The sequence below is a fragment of the Pelophylax lessonae genome (assembly GCF_965119305.1).
Source record: "Pelophylax lessonae genome assembly, chromosome: 3".
Classification (NCBI taxonomy): Eukaryota; Metazoa; Chordata; class Amphibia; order Anura; family Ranidae; genus Pelophylax; species Pelophylax lessonae.
The window spans coordinates 528,741,053-528,764,178 of NC_138770.1; the positions used below are offsets into that span (position 1 = coordinate 528,741,053).

General features: G+C 42.7%; 1 protein-coding gene across 1 annotated transcript; it reads right to left on the reverse strand.

Moving 5' to 3' along the window:
* Window positions 1-1,405: 1,405 nt before the first annotated feature.
* On the reverse strand, window positions 1,406-22,601 carry SOD2 (superoxide dismutase 2). Its single transcript, XM_082249124.1, has 5 exons — window positions 22,454-22,601; window positions 18,187-18,389; window positions 12,619-12,735; window positions 2,926-3,105; window positions 1,406-1,766 (listed from the first exon to the last, which is right to left on the reverse strand). The coding sequence occupies exons 1-5, from the start codon at window positions 22,480-22,482 to the stop codon at window positions 1,621-1,623; spliced, it is 675 nt and encodes a 224-aa protein (XP_082105250.1). The 5' UTR covers window positions 22,483-22,601; the 3' UTR covers window positions 1,406-1,620.
* Window positions 22,602-23,126: the final 525 nt, after the last annotated feature.

Here is a 23,126-nt window from a genome sequence, read left to right on the forward strand (position 1 = left end):
CATAGCTCAGTGGAGAAATTGCTATATTAACATCTGATAATTAGTCCTCTCGGGCACCTTACTTTTTTTTTTTCATCCTACTGGGCTGAACGAAAAGAAAAAAATGGATAGTGTGTACCTAGCTGAATTAAGCCCATTTTTGTTCTTGTAACCTTGGAAAGGAAAATGGCTTTGGTGATAGGACATGAGGGAGGAGCTAGCCAAGCGTCATTACGTCACACCCGAAGTCCGAGATCGGCCATCTTTTTGGTAGAATACGGAAGGAACACCGCCGATAGCCTCTGGTACTCCACAGCTTTATTTTACATGCCTGCTTATATCTTCTAATGGGTGAGTGCATACCCTATTGTAGGTTTGAATAAAAAATTTTTGAGGTAATGCACTATGGGCCTGTCCCTTTTGTTTTGATGTCCCCCACTATATGTGAGACACGATACAACCAGGATTCCGAAGGGAGTCTGTGCATATTACCTCATATTACCTCATAATTGCCCATGACAATTGGATTGGAATTCCTGGAGCTGCTTGGATCGGGAGAAAGGCTGTAGTGGTCCTTAAACCACTCAATGCGCTAATCCCACCAACTTCTGGTAAGAGGCAGTATATGGTGGTTGGGAACTCACACTATTTTGTGCTGATTAATCACCTGGGTTAATAATCTATGTAGTGTGTACGTCTAGACTGTCAGTTATCCTATTGTGGACTTTCCCCAGTTTCATTATGTCATTTTACAAGCCTGCATCTTCAAACAATTGAATGTATATGTGGACTGTTATGATTTACATGCTATAGCGCAACTCCTTTTTTATATGAGATGACATCTTTCCTGTGGCAACACATATGTAACATTTGTTAAGCCAAAGGTCCTGGTATTTCAAAAATTCTGTAAGGTGACATACAGTACATTTTTAATATTTTGGTTGGTTTCTCCGATAAGTGATGCACAAAACAGTCCTATCTCATCACCATGCAAAGATGAAGTTATCATAATTTCCTTAAAAAAAAAAAAGGAAAGAAAGATCCCACACAAATGAAGCCACTTGTGAACCATAAAATCTGGTGGACATTTTTTTTTTGGGTGAAGATTATATGCAGTATCAACCATCATCAGCATGGGTGAAACGGGCAAGTGCATAGATGTGAGATTTTCCTGCAAACCTGAACAATTTTAGCTTTTACTCCCATAAGAAAATTAAATCACACTTAAATCATACTAGGAGTTTTTGACAGTGCCTTAGGAAAATACTCAGAAGTATATACACAGCAAAAGATAATATAAACTATAGATAATTTACATTTTTTTTTTTCCACTTGAGAAAGGAGTCTGGATACTGCGGTGTATGGGAATATGTCATTGAACATGGAAAAAAAAAAAAAGAAAACAGAACAGTGAAACAAATAAAAGCATGGTGAAAGTTCAGTTTATTCTTGGTGGTAAGTAGACTTCTTATGCAACTTTACAGACTGCCAATATGTCAACACAGCTTTGAAAAATAGCGTATTTAAAATGTGAAACTACAACAAAATGAACAACTCGGATCAATTCTATTGGTAATTCTAGACATTACAATAAGTTTTAAGTGCTTTTTAAAGACGGAATAGGTAGAGAAAGGCACTAGCTTATTTTTTACAAGCCTGATATCTTTCAGATACATTCTGCCAGTTTATAACATTCCAGATGGCTTTCAGGTAGTCTGGTCTAACATTTTTATACTGCAGGTAGTAAGCATGCTCCCACACATCAATGCCCAGAAGAGGAATAAGACCTGTGAATAATAAAATAGGAAAAGCTTAATATCACAAAAGACCATCTGATTAATGCAAGAACTTGATATATTTGGGGAGTTGGGGGGATATCTTAATATATATTATCCTAATATATATATATATATATATATATATATGTATCCAAAAAAAAGTAGCATCACAGTAATCAACTATAGAAAAAAAGTTCCTAGGGAACAGGAAGGGATTTTTTTTTCACTCAATAATTCTTATAAACTTTAGGATATAAAATGGAAGAACAAGCAGACATAAGGGAAAGCAAAGAACTAGCTGAAAATGTTGGTCAAGTCCAGCATGGTGCAATAAATCAAAATATCTAAAGAATCAGAAATGGTAGTAGATGTCAGTTAAAAGGCTAAGTTCACCTTTTAGAACAGGTTACACGTTACAACCGTATTCAGGGAGCAACATGTCCCTGCTGCAGCTGCCCCAGCACCCCCACAAGTCTCCGCTAGGACAGCGAGCCGGGGATATTTTTCCCACGCCTGCTGTCACAATTTAAAAATAAATAAAAAAATAAGGCACAGCCATGCTGAGCTCCACCCACCCGGCCACATCAGTCATTAATTAAATTCTGTCAATGTGAGAACTACAAGTACCAACAGCCTTTGTGGCTGTCAGCTTAGAGTTTTTAAAGAACTACCAGGGTGCTGTTGAGCAGTCTAGGTAGTTCATAGAGGCTCCCTGTCAGTGTGTAACTGCCTGCTCCTAGGGGGTACAAGCAGAAAGAGTCCTGCATTGCACCAGCAATCCGCTGATCGGTGCAATGCTTTACAGGCTCTTAATAAAAATAAATAATAAGTGCAAATAAGTGCAGATAAGCAGCAAAACATGTGCATTTATTTATTTTTTTAAAAGGTGAACTGATCTTTTATTAAAATGTAGCCTGTTAGACACAGAGCAAAATAGTCCATCAGAAAAAAGGCAAATTGTGAAAAAAAAAAAGTAAGAGATTTGTGCTTTTGGCAATAGTAAAAATACATTAAAGTATTTTTTGTAAAAAAAAAAAAAAAGAAGGGTTTTCGACTTGCAGAGTAAGTCCCTGCAGAGCTGCCAATTAAACAGATCAGAAGAAAAGTGTACATCCTTTGGAGATAAGATGCAGACTTTTTCTTTGAGCAATAACTTGATGTTCCCCACCTGTTGTTCCTTGCAGGGGATCTTGGTTAGCACAGGCGGCAACTTGTAAGCGGTTAGATTCTTTGTTATAACCAAGCCAGCCCCATCCGGATCCCTGAACCGCCACTGACATGGTTGCAAGTTTATCTTTCAACTTCTCAAAAGAACCAAAGTCACGTTTTATTGCTTCCAAAAGTTCACCTAATAAAATACAAAAGATACAATGACAAAACAAGTAAATGCAGAATCTGAAAACATATTGATAGCATATGTAGGTTCTACCAAGACTTTAGCACTGCATTGGGGTTTATTTTCCCAATTCAGGGACTTAAGAATTTTGAGCTTACCTTTTATAAAAGTGTAACTACATTTAAGAAGCTGAACTATACACATTGCTATTATTTTAAACTTTAATGCACATAATTACATGCCTCGTTGCACCTTTAAAAATGGACTGTTCCCTGGAAGGTTAGCCTTCACTGTAACCACCTCACCAGTATCAGTTTTGAAATGGATTCCGCAATCTCAAAATTCCTTTGTGCATGTTAAAACTTTAGAAACGATCTGCATCCTGTTAAGAACGCCTGTAATTTGAATTTAAGGACTGTGCAGACTTATCGGAAAAATAGTAAGCTGATCGGGTAAACTGAAAGTTTGGAAATAAATTGTGTCCTGTACATTAAGCAGTGTTTCTTAAAGTAGAACTAGAGGCAATTTTTTTTTCTTCATTTTTGGATAGAGCAAGGTTGCGTACTAACCCGTCAGATTTTCTTTCGCCATTTCCTGTCCCATTGTGCAGATTTCCCTTCACTTCCTGTCTCATAGCCAAACAGGAAGTAAGAGGAAATCCCTGCAAATTAAGAAAATTTTTTGGGGACCCCCAGGTCACAAGAACTAGTGTCCCCATTGGAAGAAGATTTCCCCTCTATTACTTTTCTAGGGACAACCCAAAATTTTGGGGATTTTGTTACTTTCACTTTCAATGAGAATGGTAAACAGGACGTATAGAGAGGGTAAATCTCCCTAACGGGGACAGACAGCAATAAAAACCTGACAGGCATTCTAATCTCCCTCTACTCTAGTAGTCAGTTATATTTTGACAGTCTCAACACAATGTGCATTAATACACTATACAAATGTAAAAGGACTCCCCCACCCTCCTTTCCTATCCCCTTTATCACCTCCAGTACAGATTGCCCCCCACCCAACCCCCTGCAGCTACCTTTAGAAGCCGACATCCCACCTCTGCCGCTCCCGCCGGCTTCAGGTGCTGCTGGGGGGGGAATCATAGAATGCCCCCCCCCCCCCATCAGTGCTGGCCCTTGCACCCCCAGCGGTATCCCTTCCTTTCCATCTCACCGCCTGCGGCCGCTGACTGACGCGGTGTCATGCTGCATGTGTTTACCAGCCCCCTCCCTGTAGTGCAGTGGAAATGCCCCCCCCCCCCCATCAGTGCTGGCCCTTGCAACCCCAGCGGTATCCCTTCCTTTCCATCTCACCGCCTGCGGCCGCTGACTGACGCGGTGTCATGCTGCATGTGTTTACCAGCCCCCTCCCTGTAGTGCAGTGGAAGGAGGCAGCCATCGTTACCGATGGTTCCTACGTCCAATGACCACTCAGCTTATCAAAGTAAACCGAGTGTCAGACTGTCAGTTTATGAATGGATAAGGAGTCTCTATACAGACTCATTCATTCATGTAAAGGGCTGCAGAGAAAGGGACTTTAAGTCCCTTTCTCTGTATCAAAAAAAAAAAAAAAAAAAAAAGATATGGGTATCTGTTTAGACCTTTGATATCTCAAAGACCCCCGCTCCCACCAAAAAAAAACACAAAAAGTGGACTCTGTCAAGCAGATCCGCCTGCTCAGCGGGGGATTCCTGTGCTGACCCCTGCTGAGCAAGCGGATGACAAGTTCTCTATGGAGCCATCTGTCCATTTCCATCCAATCTGATCAGCTAGATGGATGGCAAATGTGATCCCCCATCTGTCTGTTTTTAGTGGACCGAATCGGTTGCAGGCGGGTGTAAACAAGCACATGTCCATTTACATCAGCCTCTCCATAGAAAACAATTGGTGGTCTGATTGGGTCCCATTGAAAAATGGACAGGTCTGCTTGTGTGAAAGGGACCGAAGGCCTTGTTCACACTGGGCATACACAGTGTACCTTTACAGGGATGCACAGGTGTAGAGTGTATCTCTGTGCAGGCAGTCCCATTGATGTCATTTGGGATATAGCAACTGCACGAACAGAGCCAAAGCTCCTAATTTGACATCCATGTAGGTCTGCGTGCATGTCCCTGGTTCACACTGCCTGTGTTCGGGGTCATACACCCATACCCTCACTGATGTCAGATTGGGAACAGCAGCTATGCCTGTGCAGCCGTTGTATCCCAATTGACATAAATCGGACTGCCTGTACAGGGATGCACTGAACACCTTTGCATTCCTGTGTAAGTAAACATGGCCCTCCATGGGCGTACACTTTAGTATGCCACATGTGAACGATGTTTTAGTAGTAATTTAGCAGATAGATATTAGTAGAAATCTTCCTCCTCCAATGAGTCCCACTTCCATAATCTTCCAGTGTGGCGGGGCTTAATAGAACTAAGGGAGCAGTGATATGCACTCATTAACAGTGTCTGACTATCCCCACCCTTTCTGCCATTCACAGAACCCAATACTACAGCTTCTATGAATGGAACATGATCTATGAATGGAGGGGGTTGACCTTTCAATCATCTGCCCATCCTCCATTCTTAAATCCTGTTTTCATATGCAGTCAATACAATTAATGTTGGACCAAATGGATACATGACAATTTTACTAGTATCACAATTTCCTGTAAAATTTTGGCCACAGAGGCACTACAAATCATCCACAGAGATCAGATGGCACAATGGACCGATATTGTAAGTTGGTAGAGCACCCCCACTAACATGTTTGGGGGCAGTGCCATATCAGAATTGGAAACATAAGGTACTCAGTGGGGATACGTAGTGGATAAAAGAGGACTATGAAAAATGGAGCCAAAAATGGTCCAAGCTTAAGGAGACCGGAGCAAGGTGCAGGCTGACAACGAGATCAGTAATCAGATCATGGCTGTCAGCCAGTGGAAAGATGTGCGCTGGCTGAATGTAAACAGCTCTAAGCAGACGGGCAGCTTTTGGGAGATCCAGGTGGGGAGAGAAGAGGAAGAAGAAACAGCGGGTCAAAAATATAACTTTCCAGATGCCATCACCAAAAAAAAATAAATAATAAGAACATTTGTTGTCCACATAAAAATGGTTATAAAAACCTGTACTTATAATAATTTATTATTATGAACTTATATAGAGCCAACAGTTTATGCAGCACTTTACAATAAAAAAAGGAGGACAGCGAAATTTACAATACAGAAGGAATAGAAAGGCCCTGCTTATGGAGCTTATTATCTAAAGGGAGGGGGGAGGCGGTAAAAAAAGATAGTGGCTGCAGGGGATGATCTGATGGAGGGGACTATGTAGGAGCTGACTTGACATACTGGGACTGGGAGTGCCAGAGACTCTGGAGAAGTCCTGGAGGCAAGCATGGGAGGAGGTAACATGAAAGCTAGAGAGCAGCAGGTCCTGGGAGAGGCGGAGAGGACAATGTGGATGATATCTGCAGATGAGGTTGGTGATGTAGCTGGGGGTTATGTTGTAGATGGCCTTGTATGTTGTGGTTAGCATTATTAATTTTATACAATGGTGTAGGGGAAGCCAGTGAAGAGATTGGCAGAGAGGGGAAGCAGTCACCGGTCGATTAGTAAGGTTTAATAATCTGGCAGCAGCATTCATAATAGACTGAAGGGGGGGTATAGCCTGTGTAAGGGTAGGCCAGTGAGGAGGGAGTTGAAGTAGTCAAGGTGGGAAATAACCTAGGCGTGAATACGTTGTTTTGTGGGTTAGTTAGTTAGAAAGGGGCAAATTCTGGAGATGATTCGGAGGTTAAAGAGGCAAGATTTAACCAGTAATTAGATGTTGGGCTGAAGGAGAGGTCAGAGTCTAGAATTACACCCAGCACCCTGGCACGTGTGGAGGGACCAAGGGTTGTGCTGTTGATCTCAATGGTAAAGTCATGGGGAGGGGGAAATATTACAAGCCCAGTCTAAAGCCCCGTACACACGAGTAGAAATTCGGCCAGGAAGTTTCGTCTGAAGACCGATCTGCCAATTTTCGGCTTGTTAGTATGGTGCTTCCGACAACCGACTCCGACTTTTCGCTGGAAAAAATCCTGGTGTGCAGGCTATATAATTTTTGTCGACCGTCAAAACACGACCGATTTTCGTCTCATTAGTACAGATTTCGATGGGGAAAAATCTTATGAGCAAGACTAGGCATGCTCAGAGATGAAAGAACACAAAAAAAGCAATCCAACACATGACAACACTTCTGAAGTAGAATTCTGTCGTGCGGGAAAATTTGTGTGTCTAGAGCACTCCAACCAACAGACACCACTCTGGACAAAAGATACGACCGGCCGGCGGAAATTCATTGCGTGTGTACGAGAAAGATTGAGCTTGAGGAAGTGGTGCGGCATCCATATGGATATGTCGCTCAGTAAGTTTACGATGCTTGAGGAGATTGAGGCATTGAGTTGAGGAGCCGAGAGATAGATCTGGGTGTCGTCAGCATAGAGGTGGTAACGGAAGCCGTGGGAGGTTATCACCTGGCCAAGGAAAGAGGTATCGAGAGAATAGGAGGGACCCTAGGACAGAGCCTTGGAGTACCCCAACAGAAAGAGAAAGGGAAGCAGAGCAGAGGTTGTTGTTCGTGAACTGAACGATAGAGATTATATATATATATATATATATATATATATATATGCATATCAAAGTGTAACCATGTCAAATCCACAGAAAAAAAAAATGATGTAAAAAGCATGTGAACAAAGGGATAATATATAAAAAACAGCACCTGTATTGTATGCTACATTTTTCCTAAAAAACACATTGATGCATGCATTGTGAATAATAATGTGCTTGCACAATGGAACCACTGGGTGTCACCAGAGTACAGTCAAACCTTGTGATACTAATGGAACCAAACAGCAGAAGTATAACAAGGTAACAAAAACATGCGCATCATCAATTGGCTTAGAATGCCCCATTCACACCAGAGGGACTTGTCAAGCGATTTGACAAGTCAAATTGCATGACAAGTTGCACCCTATTGTCGACAATGGCACTGTTCAAAATTGGTGCAACACCAACTTTGCGGTGCCCCATAGATTTGAAGAAGTAGTTCCTGCACTACTTTTGGCGAATTTGGGTGCGCCGCACAGATGTCTTTCAAGTCACACTGACATGCCGCTTTGAAATCATGCGATTTCAGATGAAGTTGCACGATTTCAAAGCTGCATTCAATGTGATCGAGGCCTAAAAGTGATTCTTAACACTAAAAGAGGAGAGTCACACTAGATGCGGTGGGACTGCATTTGGCAGCTATTCCAGCACAATCCCAGTGCAAGAACAAGGCAAAAAGCCTGGTCTTCAATGTGCTAGTTTCACACCACTGTGTTGCGGGAGGGTGTGGGCTCAGTGTGCTGAAAAAAATATTGCGTACAGAATTTTTTTTCTCAAGGCAGCGCAGTGCAAGGCAATCCATTGAGGACTGGCAACTGAATTTTATGAGATGTCTTTGTGGCATCTCAATAAAGTTTGTTTGAAAAAAAAAAAAAATGTATAAAATCTCAGAGTCCTGCACAACAGCCGCAGCACTGCAATGTAGAAGCTGGTGTGAATCAGCCCTAAAGGATTTTTTCCTTATGCATTCTCTGCATTAAAGTAAAAAAAAAAAAAAAAAAAAAACATTTTCCACTGCATGTTACACCCCTCCCTAACGCTTACCCAAGTTCTCTATCAATCCAGCACCATGCCCAGGTGCAGGTCCTGCAGAATATCTAGAAATTTAGTAAAAGTTAGTAAAAGTTTGTCTGCTTTTTTTTTTTTTTAATTTTGCAAAAAATAGATATTAACCAGCCGCAAAATCTTATTGGAGGGGGTTGCAACTTGCTTATGTAACAGTTGTGCCAATGCTATACTAGCAACAGCAGTGCTCTCAGCCCCTACTACCTTCTGTTACATCAGCAAGTTACTACTCCCATCTCCTTACCATTCAGCACTCTGAGCAGGGAGTGCCAATTTGCTAATGTAACAAGTAGTGTTGGCTGAGACATCACTAATAACACAGCAAAAGCCTGGATAAGCTTCCACTCAGTTGCTGGTAGTATTTAAAAAAATTAAGAACAGCACTGGTAGCCTAAAGGTAATGTTTAGGAAAGGCAATTTTTACTTAGTTTAATTTTACTTTTAGTTTACTTAGCATTTATTAGGTATGTATGTATGTATGTATGTATGTATGCAGGGCTTTTTTTCCTCAGAGAATAGGTGCAGGAACTCCCCCTTTCCAAATAACACTTGTCTCCGCCCCCTACCTTCCTCCTTTCCTTGATTCCACCCCTTCCCCACCTCCCAGTACCCACCCTTTTAGAGGATACAGAACCAAGTATTATTTTGTGATACTAGGTAATTTCTATAGAATGTGTTAATAATACCAAGAACAACAGTATAATAGATCCCCTGCAGCCAAAAACAATAGACCCCCTCAGCAACAGTAGATCCCACTAGCAACAATAGACCAACCACAGCAAAATACCCTCAGGAACAATAGACCCCCAGCAGCAACAACAAATCTCCCTGTAGACCGCATCAATAGACCCTCCAGAATCCTGACACAATAAACTGTTCCCTCAACAGAAAATCCCTCCCAGCAACAATTGACCCCCCCCCCCCCCCAGCAACATAAGACCAAACCCAGCAACAATACATCTGCCACAAGCAACAATAGACCTCCCCCCAATAAAAATAGATCCCTTCCAGAAATAATAGATCCCCCAGCAACAACAGTGGACCCCCCAGCAACAATAACCCCCGCAAAAATATATCTCCTCCAGCAACAATAAATCCTCCAGCATCAACAGACACTGTAGCAAACCCAGCACCCCTTTCTATTACATACATTCAGTGCTGGAGGTGCCGGAACTGCGTTCCCGCTGAAAAAAAGCCCTGTATGTATGTATGCATGCAAGCGTGTGCCATACCCGTGGGATCCCCATGGAAGCTGGAAATCACAGTAGTAGGTACCGATAATACAGCGTTCTCCACTAGATTCCAAGTTCTGTGCTAAGTGGCTGCTCTGCTGCTTATTTAACAAGGGGGATTGCTCGATTGGCACAGGCACTATTCAGGGAACACTTTTTTTTTTTTTTCTCTCATCAATAACGCAAAATGTTCTTATTGGTCACCTCCAGTCTCTCCACCTCGTCCAGCCAGACAAAGCTTTGCATTCATTGAGAAAATGGAAAGTGTTCCCTGAATGGTGCCCGTGCCAAGCGAGTAACCTCCTGTGTTCACAATGCAGCAGGGTAGCCATACAACACAGGACCCTGAAGCTAGTGGAAATCACTGTAATAGCGGTGCCTGCTACAGTGATTTTCAGCAGTATTAAACCCAAAGGCAAACATTTATTAAATTGCAGCTTACCAATAAGCGGTCACTCAGTGTTTAGGGAATACACGAAATCCAGTTAGAGCAGGGCTTGACAAATTTGCTTTGAATCTAGGAGCCAGCTAAAAAAGTTAGGAACTAGTTTTTTTTTAAACAAAATCTTACGGGTGGAATATGTTCCCGAAGGTAAACTTTTCCTTTAACCCTTTCGCTGCCAGAACCGTTTTGGGTAATTTATTTTGCATGCTTTTAAAAAAAAATAATTTTAGGACTGACGATTACATAAACCCACCAAACATTATATCTATTCTGAAAGCAGAAACCCTAGAAAATAAAATAGTGGTAGTTCCATTTTTTTATGTCACAAGATATTACCGCAAAGGTCTAGGAAGCAAAAAAATTTCAGGGAAAAAAAAAAAAAAAAAAAAAAAAAAAAATTTACTTTTAGGGGGCATGAAAACAATAAATTACCCATTTTTTGGTAAAACATAAAAGCAGAGGTTGATAGATATCCAACATGTCAAACCTTAAACATGTCAGCCCTCTTCATTTTCCATAGGTGGCACTTTAAAAGCCCCCACTAAGTCATCAGTTTAGCGTTATGAAGGAGGTCTGGTACTAGAATTATTGCCCTCAATACGGCGTGCGTGGTGTTATTTATTCTGTATTGCAATCTACATTTTCAGGCATAAGTGCCCTGCCGTGTGCATTTACATTTGTAGTTGCATATATATATATATATATATATATATATATATATATATATATATATATATATATATATATATAGCGGGAATTTTATGTGCTTGGTTTCATTTTTTACAATTAAACATTTTTTTTCCCCATCACATAGAGGACAAAAAGTCCTACATGTTGTGTTTTTTTTTTTTATTGGTGACAGGTTCTCGTTAAAATGGGACATCAAGGGTCTAAAGAGACCCTGTATGTCTCCCCTGTGCTCCACTTAATGGAATGCAATGCTCATCGTACTGCATTACATTCTTTCCCGGCCTTCATGGTAAACTGTCAACGGGGACCCGGAAATTACGTCACACATCACTTCCGGGTTAACTAGAAGGGAAGGAGAGCGGACGGGTGTCCGTGCTCTCCTCCTTCCCCCTGCCCCCTCTACCCGCCGGCACCCGCTATGCCAGGCCTTGCATATGGGCAAGCAAAGCCTAGAATACATAGTGGGGAGGCGTGTGCAGGATGTGGGGTGCATTCGGGCGGCAGCCCAGGCGCCAGGTTCAAACTTCTGGTCGCAATGACGACCTGGCGCCTGGGGTTTGCCGAGCCCTGGGTTAGAGGTTTCACATAAAACACAGAGGAGTTATCTTACCAAGGGCAAAGGCTGCTCTGCAGATGGGCAAGCAGAGCCCAGAATACATAGCAGGGAGGCGTGTGTAGGATGTGGGGAGCATTCGGGAAGAATCCCAGGTTCAAACTTCTGGTAGCAATAGTGACCCGGTGCCTGGGGTTTGCCGAGCCCTGGGTTAGAGGTTTCACATAAAACACAGAGGAGTTAACTTATCAAGGGTAAAAGGCTGTTCACGTTGCAAGGGCATTTTTGCTTAGTGAATGAGGTGATGCTCTGCTGCATTTCCTTGCATGCGATTGGAAAGTTTCACCACATTCACTAAGCGAAGGGAAAAATACCTTTAAAAAGTGAAAATTCCCCTGCAAAGTAGGCAGCCTATTTGCATTTAGTAAATCAACCCCATACTATTTAAAATGTGAACCCCAACAATGAACTTCTCTTATTTGGTCCCATTTGGTCTGTTAAATATACAATTGTGTTTGCTATAGATCGGTTTGATAAATTAAAAAAAAAAAAAAAAATAAGATTTTCAACTTTCAGCTAAAAATCTTGTAAAATAACTTGTGCATACTATTAATTTCATTATTCTCTGAGGACTACAGAACCACACCCCCCCCTTATGAAAAACTGCAGAGGGACAGGGTTCCCTAGTCCTATCCGATTTCTGGTGTCCTGAACTAGGAGAAGTGTTGCCATCCTAGGACTGAAACTGTTGCTGGTAGAATTGCCAGGTGAAAACAAAAAACAAACAGAAATAAATAAAATTAAAAAAAAAAAAAAAAAAAAAAAAAAACTATTGCAGCCACCACATCTAATTACTGGCAAACTGCAAAATATTAAGTGTATATTTTTAGGTGTAATCATGCACTGACCTTGGGGTTCCCCTCCACCGTTGGGAGAGAGGTTCGTCCAGAAAATTGAGTGATTTACATGGCCTCCACCATTAAATTTAAGAGCAGGCTGGAGGGAAATCTGGGCAGTAACATCTCCTACAAAAGTAATAATTACTTGTTAGAATACAAATTATCGTAAAATGTATAAACAACACACACATAAAGGCTGTATATTATGTCCTTATCCACTTTTCTACCAGCGTCATTCCTAAACGATGGCTCGTAGAACAGGATTTTAAATTAACAAAAGCTTAATGGCGAAGGGAACTTTCAGAAGTGGCGTGCACCACATTAACAAAACAGATAGGACTGTTTCAGGTCTACGTGCGCCAGTTTCTTTTTCAGCGTGAAATAGAAGATAGCGCAGGTCTGCACTGGATTAACAGAGGGAATACAGCCATTTTCTATATTGAAAACTGATGCAGATTCCCACTAAGTGCAACCCAGTCATACAGGATGCCAGCTGTCAGCAGGCAACTCTCATCCCGCTCTATGCCAGCGCAGTACTTACACACCTTGAGCAGAGACAATCCACTGTGAGCTGTGCAGACTAAGGGCTCTTTCACACGGAGCGGACCGCATTGCGATCCGCTCCGGCACTTTTTTTTTTCACGGAGCGGATGACACTTGTGTCATCCGCTTCGTATGTCCGCATATCATCCCGTCCGTTTGCGAATGATATACTTCGTATGTCCGCATATCATCCCATCCGTTTGCGAATGATATACTGACATAATGTAAGTTTTATGGGCATTGCGGATGTCAGCGGATGACACCGCTGACATCCGATTTTGCATCCGTTACGTTTTTTTAAACGGAACAAAAATAGGGTTCTGTTCCGTTCCAAAAAACGGAACAGAACTGAAAGGACGCAAATCGGATGGTCATCCGCTGACATCCGCAATGTCATTGACATGCATTATGTCCGTATATCACCCACAAAAAAATAGGATGATTTACGGACATGCGGAACGCCCGTGTGAAAGGGCCCTAAGATGGGTAGAGAAATCAGGAAATGGAGCTTCTGTCCCCACCTGTCACAGCCACAGAACTGATTGCTCCTAGTTCTCAATTATTTTTTGCTAGAAACCTGCTTAGAACCCCAAACATTATATGTCGTTTCTGGTGGTCGTTGAAATTTTTTACGTCACACAGTATTCGCACAGTGGTTGGGGAAAAAAAAAAAAAACACTTTAGTGAATTTTAATGCAAAAAAGCATAATATATAACCCAGTTTTTTGTTAAAATATAAAAGATGATGTTACCTCGAGTGAATAAATAACCAACACGTCATATTTTCAAAATTTCGCACATTCATGGAATGGTGACAAACTACGATACATAAAAATATGCATAGGCTTGCTGGATGTTTCTCCGATTACTGCTCTGGCAGTTTTTGTCAGCCTTTCGCATTCGATATTGTATTGATGCTACAATTATATGTATTTGGTTAATATTTGTATTTTACGTGACCCTTTACAAAATAAAAGGAATTATCAAAAAAAATCACCATAGACACTTACATTTTTTACAGGTTACAAGTTTAGAGTTACAAAATGGGTCAAGAGCCAGAATTGTTGCTCTCACTAGAATGTTCGCAGTGATGCCTAACATGTGCGGTACAAACAATGTTTACATTTGCGTGCGTGACCTATGCATGCATTTGCCTGTGCACGCATGTACAGGGTGCAATAAAAAAGTTTGAATTATTTCTTAAAAAAAAAAAAAAAAAAAAAATTAACTTTTTTTTTTTAATCACTTTTAATGCCATCACAAGAAATGTAAACATCCAATTTGATGAAAATAAGGCATGACAGGTCCTCTTTATGGAGACATCTGGGCTCCATAAGACCCCAGATCTCTCATTTACCCTTGAAAGCATCAGATCAAAAAAAATAAAAAATTATAATATTAACAACAACCCCATTGATCTGATGCTTTATCCAAAAAAAAAAAAAATAGAAAATAAATTGGCAGTGTTGACATCTGCCCTAAATCCAAAGTGACACCATGACGTGGCTTCTGGCCTCCTAGATCATAGAGGTGATTTAGTCTCTCTTCACCCCTATGGTCAGCAGCACGAACTGCTGATGACAACGGTAAGCCCGAGAAACACTGGGGAGCGGGGGGAGGTGAGGGGAAAACCCCTCCAACTCCTAAAGTGATCCAGAGGCTAAGCAGCTGCTCGGATCGCTTTCAGTAGAAACAAAATCACCAGCTGAAAAAACAATACTGGTGTTATAATTGACAGCTGCAGCAACAGCCCTAGTAAACTGCTTCAAAACTGCACCATACATACATACATATTGTGGGTAATTAGGAGCAGTATCTGCTCTATGTTCTAAATTTGGAACAGTCCCTGCAAGCTTGTGCTTGGAACAACTCTTTGTTATCTTCCCGAGGGCGTTTAAAAACACCCCCCCCCCCCCCCACACACACACACACACACACACACACACACACACACGTGAGGTATCGCTGCAATCCTTAGAGTGAGAGAAATATGTCTAGCACTAGACCTCCTCTACCTCTAACCTGTAGAAATTTTAAAGCGTCGCCTAAGGAGATTTTTTTAAGTTCCAATGTTTGTCGTAATTCCACGAGCGTGCGCAATTTTGGAGCATAACATGTTAGAAAATGTTAAGCCCAGTAAATGAATACCTTTCACATTCTAGGGGGAAAAAAAAATTGTCCTTACTTTACTGTTATCTTATTTAATTTAAAAGAAGTGTATTTTTATACTTTGTGACAAAGTATTGCAACGATCTCCATTTTATTCTCTAGGGTCTCTGCTAAAAAAAAAAAATTTATATATACATACATACATACATACATACATACACACACACACACAGTTGCAAGAAAAAGTATGTGAACCCTTTGGAATGATATGGATTTCTGCACAAATTGGTCATAAAATGTGATCTGATCATCATCTAATTCACAACAATAGACAATCACAGTCTGCTTAAACTAATAACACAAAGAATTGTTGCCATGTTTTTATTGAACACACCATGTAAACATTCACAGCGCAGGTGAACCCTTGGATTTAATAACTGGTTGAACCTCTTTTGGCAGCAATAACTTCAACCAAACATTTCCTGTAGTTGCAGATCAGACGTGCACAGCGGTCAGGAGTAATTCTTGACGATTCCTCTTTACAGAACTGTTTCAGTTCAGCAATATTCTTGGGATGTCTGGTGTGAATCGCTTTCTTGAGGTCATGCTACAGCATCTCAATCGGGTTGTGGTCAGGACTCTGACTGGGCCACTTCAGAAGGCGTATTTTCTTCTGTTTAAAAGTCATTCTGTTTTTGATTTACTTCTATGCTTTGGGTCAATGTCCTGTTGCAACACCCATCTTCTGTTGAGCTTCAGCTGGTAGACAGATGGCCTTAAGTTCTCCTGCAAAATGTCTTGATAAACTTGGGAATTCATTTTTCCTCCCGATGATAGCAATCCGTCCAGACCCTGATGCAGCAAAGCAGCCCCAAACCATGATGCCCCCACCACCATAGTTCACAGTTGGGATGAGGTTTTGATGTTGGTGTGCTGTGCCTCTTTTTCGCCACACATATTGTTGTGCGTTTCTTCCAAACAACTCAACTTTGGTTTCATCTGTCCACAGAATATTTTGCCAGTACTGCTGTGGAACATCCAGGTGCTCTTGTGCAAACTGTAAACATGCAGCAATGTTTTGTTTGGACAGCAGTGGCTTGCTCTGTGGTATCCTTCCATGAAATCCATTCTCGTTTAGTGTTTTACGTATTGTAGATTCACTAACAGGGATGTTAGCATTTGCCAGTGCCTTTTGTAAGTCTTTAGCTGACACTCTAGGACAGTGGTCCTCAACTCCGGTCCTTGGGGCCCACTAACAAGCCAGGTTTGCAAGATAATTAAATTACATCACAGGTGATCTCATTTGCTGCTCAGTGATTGCAGTATTCTAGTCTGCAACTCCCCAAGGTAATACTTAAAATCTGGCCTGTTAGTGGGTCCGAGGACCGGAGTTGAGGACCACTGCTCTAGGATTCTTTTTCATCTCATTGAGCAGTCTGCGCTGTGCTCTTGCAGTCATCTTTACAGGACGGCCACTCCTAGGGAGAGTAGCAGCAGTGCTGAACTTTCTCCATTTATAGACAATTTGTCTTACCGTGGACTGATGAACAGCAAGGCTTTTGGAGATGCTTTTATAACCCATTCCAGCTTTATGCAAATCAACAACTCTTAATCGTAGGTCTTCATTCCGAGGCATCATTCACATTAGGCAATGCTTCTTGTAAAAAGCAAACCCAGAACTGGTGTGTGTTTTTAATAGGGCAGGGCAGCTGTAACCAACACCTCCAATCTCATCTCATTGATTGGACTCCAGTTGGCTGACATCTTACTCCAACTAGCTCTTGGAGATGTCATTAGTCTAGGGGTTCACATACTTTTTCCACCTGCACTGTAAATGTTTACATGGTGTGCAATAAAAACATGGCAACATTTCATTCTTTGTGTGTTATTAGTTTAAGCAGACTGTGATTGTCTATTGTGACTTAGATGATGATCAGATCACATTTTATGACCAATTTGTGCAGAAATCCATATCATTCCAAAGGGTTCACATACTTTTTTTTGCAGCTGTAATAAATATATATATATATATATATATATATATATATATATATATATATATATTTAGTTTGGGAGTTCCAAGTAACTTTCTAACAAAAAATACTGATCTTAACTTGTAAACAAGTGTCGGAAATAGGCTTGGTCCAGAAGTGGATATGCAGCACTGATAATCATTGCACTGATCAGTGTAGATGTCCCCAATGAAGAAAGGCGCCTATCGACTCTCCTGTCCTCACACGCGGTTAGCGTGAGTAGAGGGAATCCGATAACCAGCACTTTCTATTAACACTGATCAGCTGTGAATGGACACAGCTGATCACATAATAAAGAGCGCAAGTCAGAGGGACACGTCACATCACCCATCGCCACCCTGCACGCCCAATGGGGGCGCGCACGAGCGACTTGTTCTGAAGGACGTCATACGATGTCTACTAAGAACAACATAACCCCTGCCCGGCCATCATGCTGCTATAGACCGGACGGGAAGTGATTAAGGCTATCAGCAGATCGGCCTCTACAAATGCAGCATTGCCTAAAAATGGAGGGCAACTGAGCATGTGCAGAGCGGGGTGAGAGTGTATTAGTGGATTTTACACAGTATAGGCACTTTAAAGTTTTACATAGCTATACCTGCAAAAGGGGGGAGCCTGAGGTGATCTAGCAGCAGTTATTGTTCCAATTTAGGTGTAAAAATGATCTGGGTGAGCAAATTAGTCAGTAAAAGAGTATTTGTTAAATAATCAATCCACACTGACGCTGCTAAATTTGGTCTGGGCATTTAAGTTTTAATCTTTTCATTGCTAATGATTTGGAAATGGTTAAAACAACTATTCTACATGGTCCCTGCTTTCATGGTTATTACATAGAATCCGTACTACTTTGCCTAAGTAGGTTTTCCATTACTAGGTGCATCTATTTTTATACCTTTGGCCAAAGCTTCGGCATATTTCTCCTCTGCAATATTTAGGTTGTTGACATAGGCAGCATGATGTTTACTGTGATGGAGCTGCATAATCTCAGCACTGATGTGAGGCTGCAGTGCACCGAAATCATAAGGCAAGTCAGGCAATGTATGTTTCTGTCTGGAGGAAGGGCATCCCAATGCAGGAACAAGTTTAAGGCTTGTTCTGTAGAGAGAGAAAAAAAAAAAAAAAAACACACAGCTATATATTTATAATCTGCATAAACCGAACATAACACATCTGAGGCTACATACATTCACATCTAGGCGCTGCGATTTTTACGGGCAATTTACAGGCATTTTTGCAGCATTTTTTGAGCAGGCGTTTTTAGGTTGACAAGTGACCAATGAAAAAAAATAAATAAAAAACACCCGTAATCTGCCAAAAAAGAAGCTTGTGCGCTTTTTTTTTGGAGCGACGGGCATTTTGTTTAAGGCAACAGAACGCTCAGATGAAATGAATGGGATTTGTCTTTAGGCTGCATTCACATGTCAGCGTATTGATCGCGGGCAGAATCGCCGCGATTCCGCCTGCGATCCGGAAATCATTGCAAATCGCGGGGCGCATGTGCGTTGCCCGTGATTTGCAATAGCACCCCAAACACTGTGCGATGTTGCCGCGATTTCCGCCTGCCGAATCGCGGTAACATCGTGCAAAAAAAAAAAAACACGGGACGCATTACGCCCAAAAAAGTACAAGAGCTTCTTTGGAGCTTAATGTGTCCCGGATTTTTTTTGCGCGATGTTACCGCGATTCGGCAGGCGGAAATCGCACAGCGTTTGGGGTGCTATTGCAAATCACGGGCAATGCACAGGCGTCCCGCGATTTGCAATGTTTTCCGGATCGCGGGCGGAATCGTGGCGATTCTGCCTGCGATCAATACGCTAACATGTGAATGCAGCCTTAGAGCTGAGGCTTAGAGCAGAAAATTGCCTAGATGTGAACAGAGCCTGTTATATCAAAAGTTATAAAACAGATTACTACGCTAGTAGATAGAAAAACAAAAAAAAAAAAAAAAAAAAACAAAACAAAAAAAACACACACACACACACAAAAGCAGGCAAAACAGTTTGGCTCCATTCACACTTGTGCGACTTCAAAATCGTGCAATTTCCATTGCGGCTTTACAGTGTGACTTTGATGTGATTGCAGAAGTGCGACCTTGGCTTTGACCACATGACTGTGTGTGCTCTACAAAGTCGTACACAAGCCGCATGCATTTCACTCAGGTGCGACTTTCATGCAACTTCAGGGTTTACAATAAAACGTTTATGGCCCTCATGTTGCATGAAAGACCAAAGTAGTGCAGGAAATACTTGAAGTCGCATAGATATGAACGGTACTCATTGGAAAACATTGGATGTGTCTTGTCCTGCAGCTTTGGACCCCAGTGTGAATGGGGCCTTAGACAAATTGTAGAAGTATTAAAACTACACTGCAGTGTTAAAAGTGACCAGTGAAAAATCACAGCAAGTATGTCTTGATGGATGGAAAAAAAAATAAAAATTACGAGTCCTAAATAAAACCAAAGCTGTGAAAAATGCGATGTGAAGGGATCTTTCTATTCGAATGTTCTCAACACCCAAGTGTGACTCCACCTTGAATAAAGAGAACTCTTACCAGAACATATGTGCACCCTTTGTACAAAGAGTCATGAAAGCTTGTGAAAGAATTTGCCTTCTGTAGGGGAACTTTTATCGCCTCCAAATCTCCACCTGTGGTCACCAGGATCACCCATCCAGTAACATGAGATGTCCAATCAGAATATAAAAAAAGAAAACGGGAAGGCCCACATAGTGTAAAACTGTCTACGCAACTTATTAAAATAAATGACTAGCCACTCACAATGGTAAAAACAATGAGTGCTCAGCATTAAAATACCAGTCTTGAGATCCGATTGCTTCCCAGTTACAGCATATGTAGCAACATCACAAGCATAAGCTCCGCCCTAGGCTGTCACATCTGACATCATCAGGGGCACAGCGAGGGCGGAGCTTACGCTCGTTACATCACCACACACGCTGTAACCAGGCAACTGTCGGATCGGATCCTGGGACTATTACTTTTTTCCTTTTCATTTTTTATCCATCGATCTATCAAGACACACTTGCTGTGATTTTCACTGGTCACTTTACAGCAGCAATGTACTTTTATATATTTAATATAATCAAAGCATTGCCAAAATTAGCAGGACTGAGCTTTCGTGGATTAAATTACCAGAAGTCATTTTAAAGCGGAACTCCAAGCATATATACCCCCCACTAGGTCAATCATCATCTACTACTAGATGACACATTACCTCCACAACTCCACAAAAATAAAAAATTAGAGTTTATTATTGACCCCAGTGCTTGGGGGGGGGGGGGGCTTTTATTACTTCCATTGACGCCAGTGCTGGGGGGGGGAGGGGTTTATTACTTCCACTGACCCCAGTGCTGGGGGGGTTATTACTTCCACTGACCCCAGTGTTTGAAGGGACCTCTTATTTCTCCCACTGACTGCGGTGCTGGGGGGGGGGCTTTTATTACTCCCACTGACCGCAGTGCTGGGGGGGGGGCTTTTATTACACCCACTGACCGCAGGCCTGGGGGGGCCCTTTTATTACCCCCACCAACCCCAGTGCTGGGGGACTTTTATTACTCTCACTGACCTCTGGGCTTTGGGAAGGGGGGCCTTTATTACTCCCACTGACCCCAGTACAAGAGGGGGGCTCTTTAATTACTCCTTCTGACAGCAGTATTGGGGGGGGGGTCTTTTATTACTCCCACTGCAGGATGGGGGGGGCTTTTTTATTACTCCAAATGACCCCAGTGCAGAAATAAGGGGCTCTTTTATTACGCCTACTGACGCCAGTATGGGGGGGGGGGCTTTATTACTCCCACTACAGGATGGGGCTCTTTTATTACTCCCACTGACCCCAGTGCAGGAGGGGGGCTCTTTTATTACTCCTACTCATGCCAGTATTGGGGGAGGGTCTTTTATTGCTCCCACTAATGCCAGTTCTGGGGGGGGGGGGGCTCTTAGTATTCCCGCTAACCCCAGTGCTTGGTGAAGGGGGGGCTTTTATTACTACCACTGCAGGATCGGGGGCTATTTTATTACTCCCATTGGCCCCAGTGCAGGGGGGGAGGGCTCTTTTTTTTACTCCTACTGATGTCAGTATTGGGGGAGGAGCCTTTTATTGCTACCAGTGACGCCAGTGCTGGGGGGGGGGCTGTTAGTCAGGGCAGCCATCAGAAATTTTGGGGCCCCTTACACAGCTTTAGGCTTTGGCCCCCCTGGCCTGACCACCAAGTTACATCCTCCTCCTCTGCCTGGGCCTGTGAATGCATTTGATTGAATGCAGGGAGTCCTAGCAACCAATCATTTTGACAGCGGCAGCCAGGGGGAGGTTGGGAATCAGGAGCCAGTGCAACGGGTGGCACCAGCGAGAGTAGGGACTAGTTGCCAGTGTAGGGGATTAAAGGAAAAAAGGGGAGGTGTCAACTTGGAGCCTGGCCATCCCTCGGGACTGGGCCCCTCAGGACGCCTGGGCCCCCTACATCTGTATGGGCTGTACCCCCCTGATGGCAGCCCTGCTGTTGGTATTCCCATTGACCCCAGTGCTGGGTGAAGGGGGGGCTTTTATTACTCCTACTGATGTCAGTATTGGGGAAAAGGGGTGTCTTTTATTACTCCCACTGACCCCAGTGCTAGGACACCATCCATCTCACCGACACAGGTCCGTTTATCACATCTACTGACACTTAGGGCATTTGTTACTACCACTGACACTGGGGCACTTCCTACTCCAACCAACCCCTTGTGCCTGGGCATTCACTTACTACCACTGGTCACAGTCTGGTCTCCAAATAATCTGAAAGTAAAGTGATCTGGCCCTTTGCTTAGAAAGTTTTAGGACCCCAACTAAACCTGGAAAAAGGAAATCTTTATATAACACCAATGAGCAGTTTGCAGTATTCCCGAGCTGTGTACAATCCATGGTACAGCTGACACTCTGCCCCTTGTATAATGTGCACATTTCTCATCAGTGATCACACTGCTATGACATGGCACAGTACTGCAGGGTCAGATAACGCAGGCGGAGGGCTCTCTGTCACCAGATAGGGGACTTGGCTTAGACTGATGACGGGGACATACTCCAACATGTCACAACGTGCAGCCAGCATGTACACCCGCAGACATTCCACACCAGACCCCACCAATGTCACCGGACTGCCAGCACTCACCTGCCGCACAGGCTCAGTCTGCAGAGCATGGTCTACTTATGTGACACCACGGCTGGAGATCTAAAGATTGCAACTGCAGCGCACCTGATACGAGTAAGTATGACAGCCTGACCTTGGTCTAACTCCTCCCATCGCCTCCCATAACTACTTCCGGTGTGCAGAATTTCGGCCGCTGCTGTCATCGCGTTCTTGCTCTTGCTGCTCTTTGCCGCTATGGGGCGCTGTGCACCTGTAGCCGAGCAGCAGATGCTGTGCCTGTCATAGAGGTTTATAGTTAAAAAAACATCACCACGTGATAGAGGACTTAATCTGTGGGGTTTTTTTTTGTATTATATTTATCATTTGCATCCCATTGTTTCATGAAAAATGACCAAGTTTGTTTGTGTTAATGGTCCCGTAGTCCTCAGGGGCCTGTGATTTGTCCCAGAAAAATGCGGGGAGATGAAGGGAGAACTTCCACTCGGATCGCCTAGACCAGGGGTCTCCAAACTATGGCCCTCCAGTTGTTCCTGGACTACGATTCCCATCATGCCTTGTCATGTGTGTGAATGTCAGAGTTTTACAATGCCTCATGGGACGTGTAGTTCCACACAGGACTCGTGTCCTGCAGGAACGCATGGGAACGGCGTTCCCATACTTTTTTCACAACAGGAATGCCGTTCCCATTAGCATC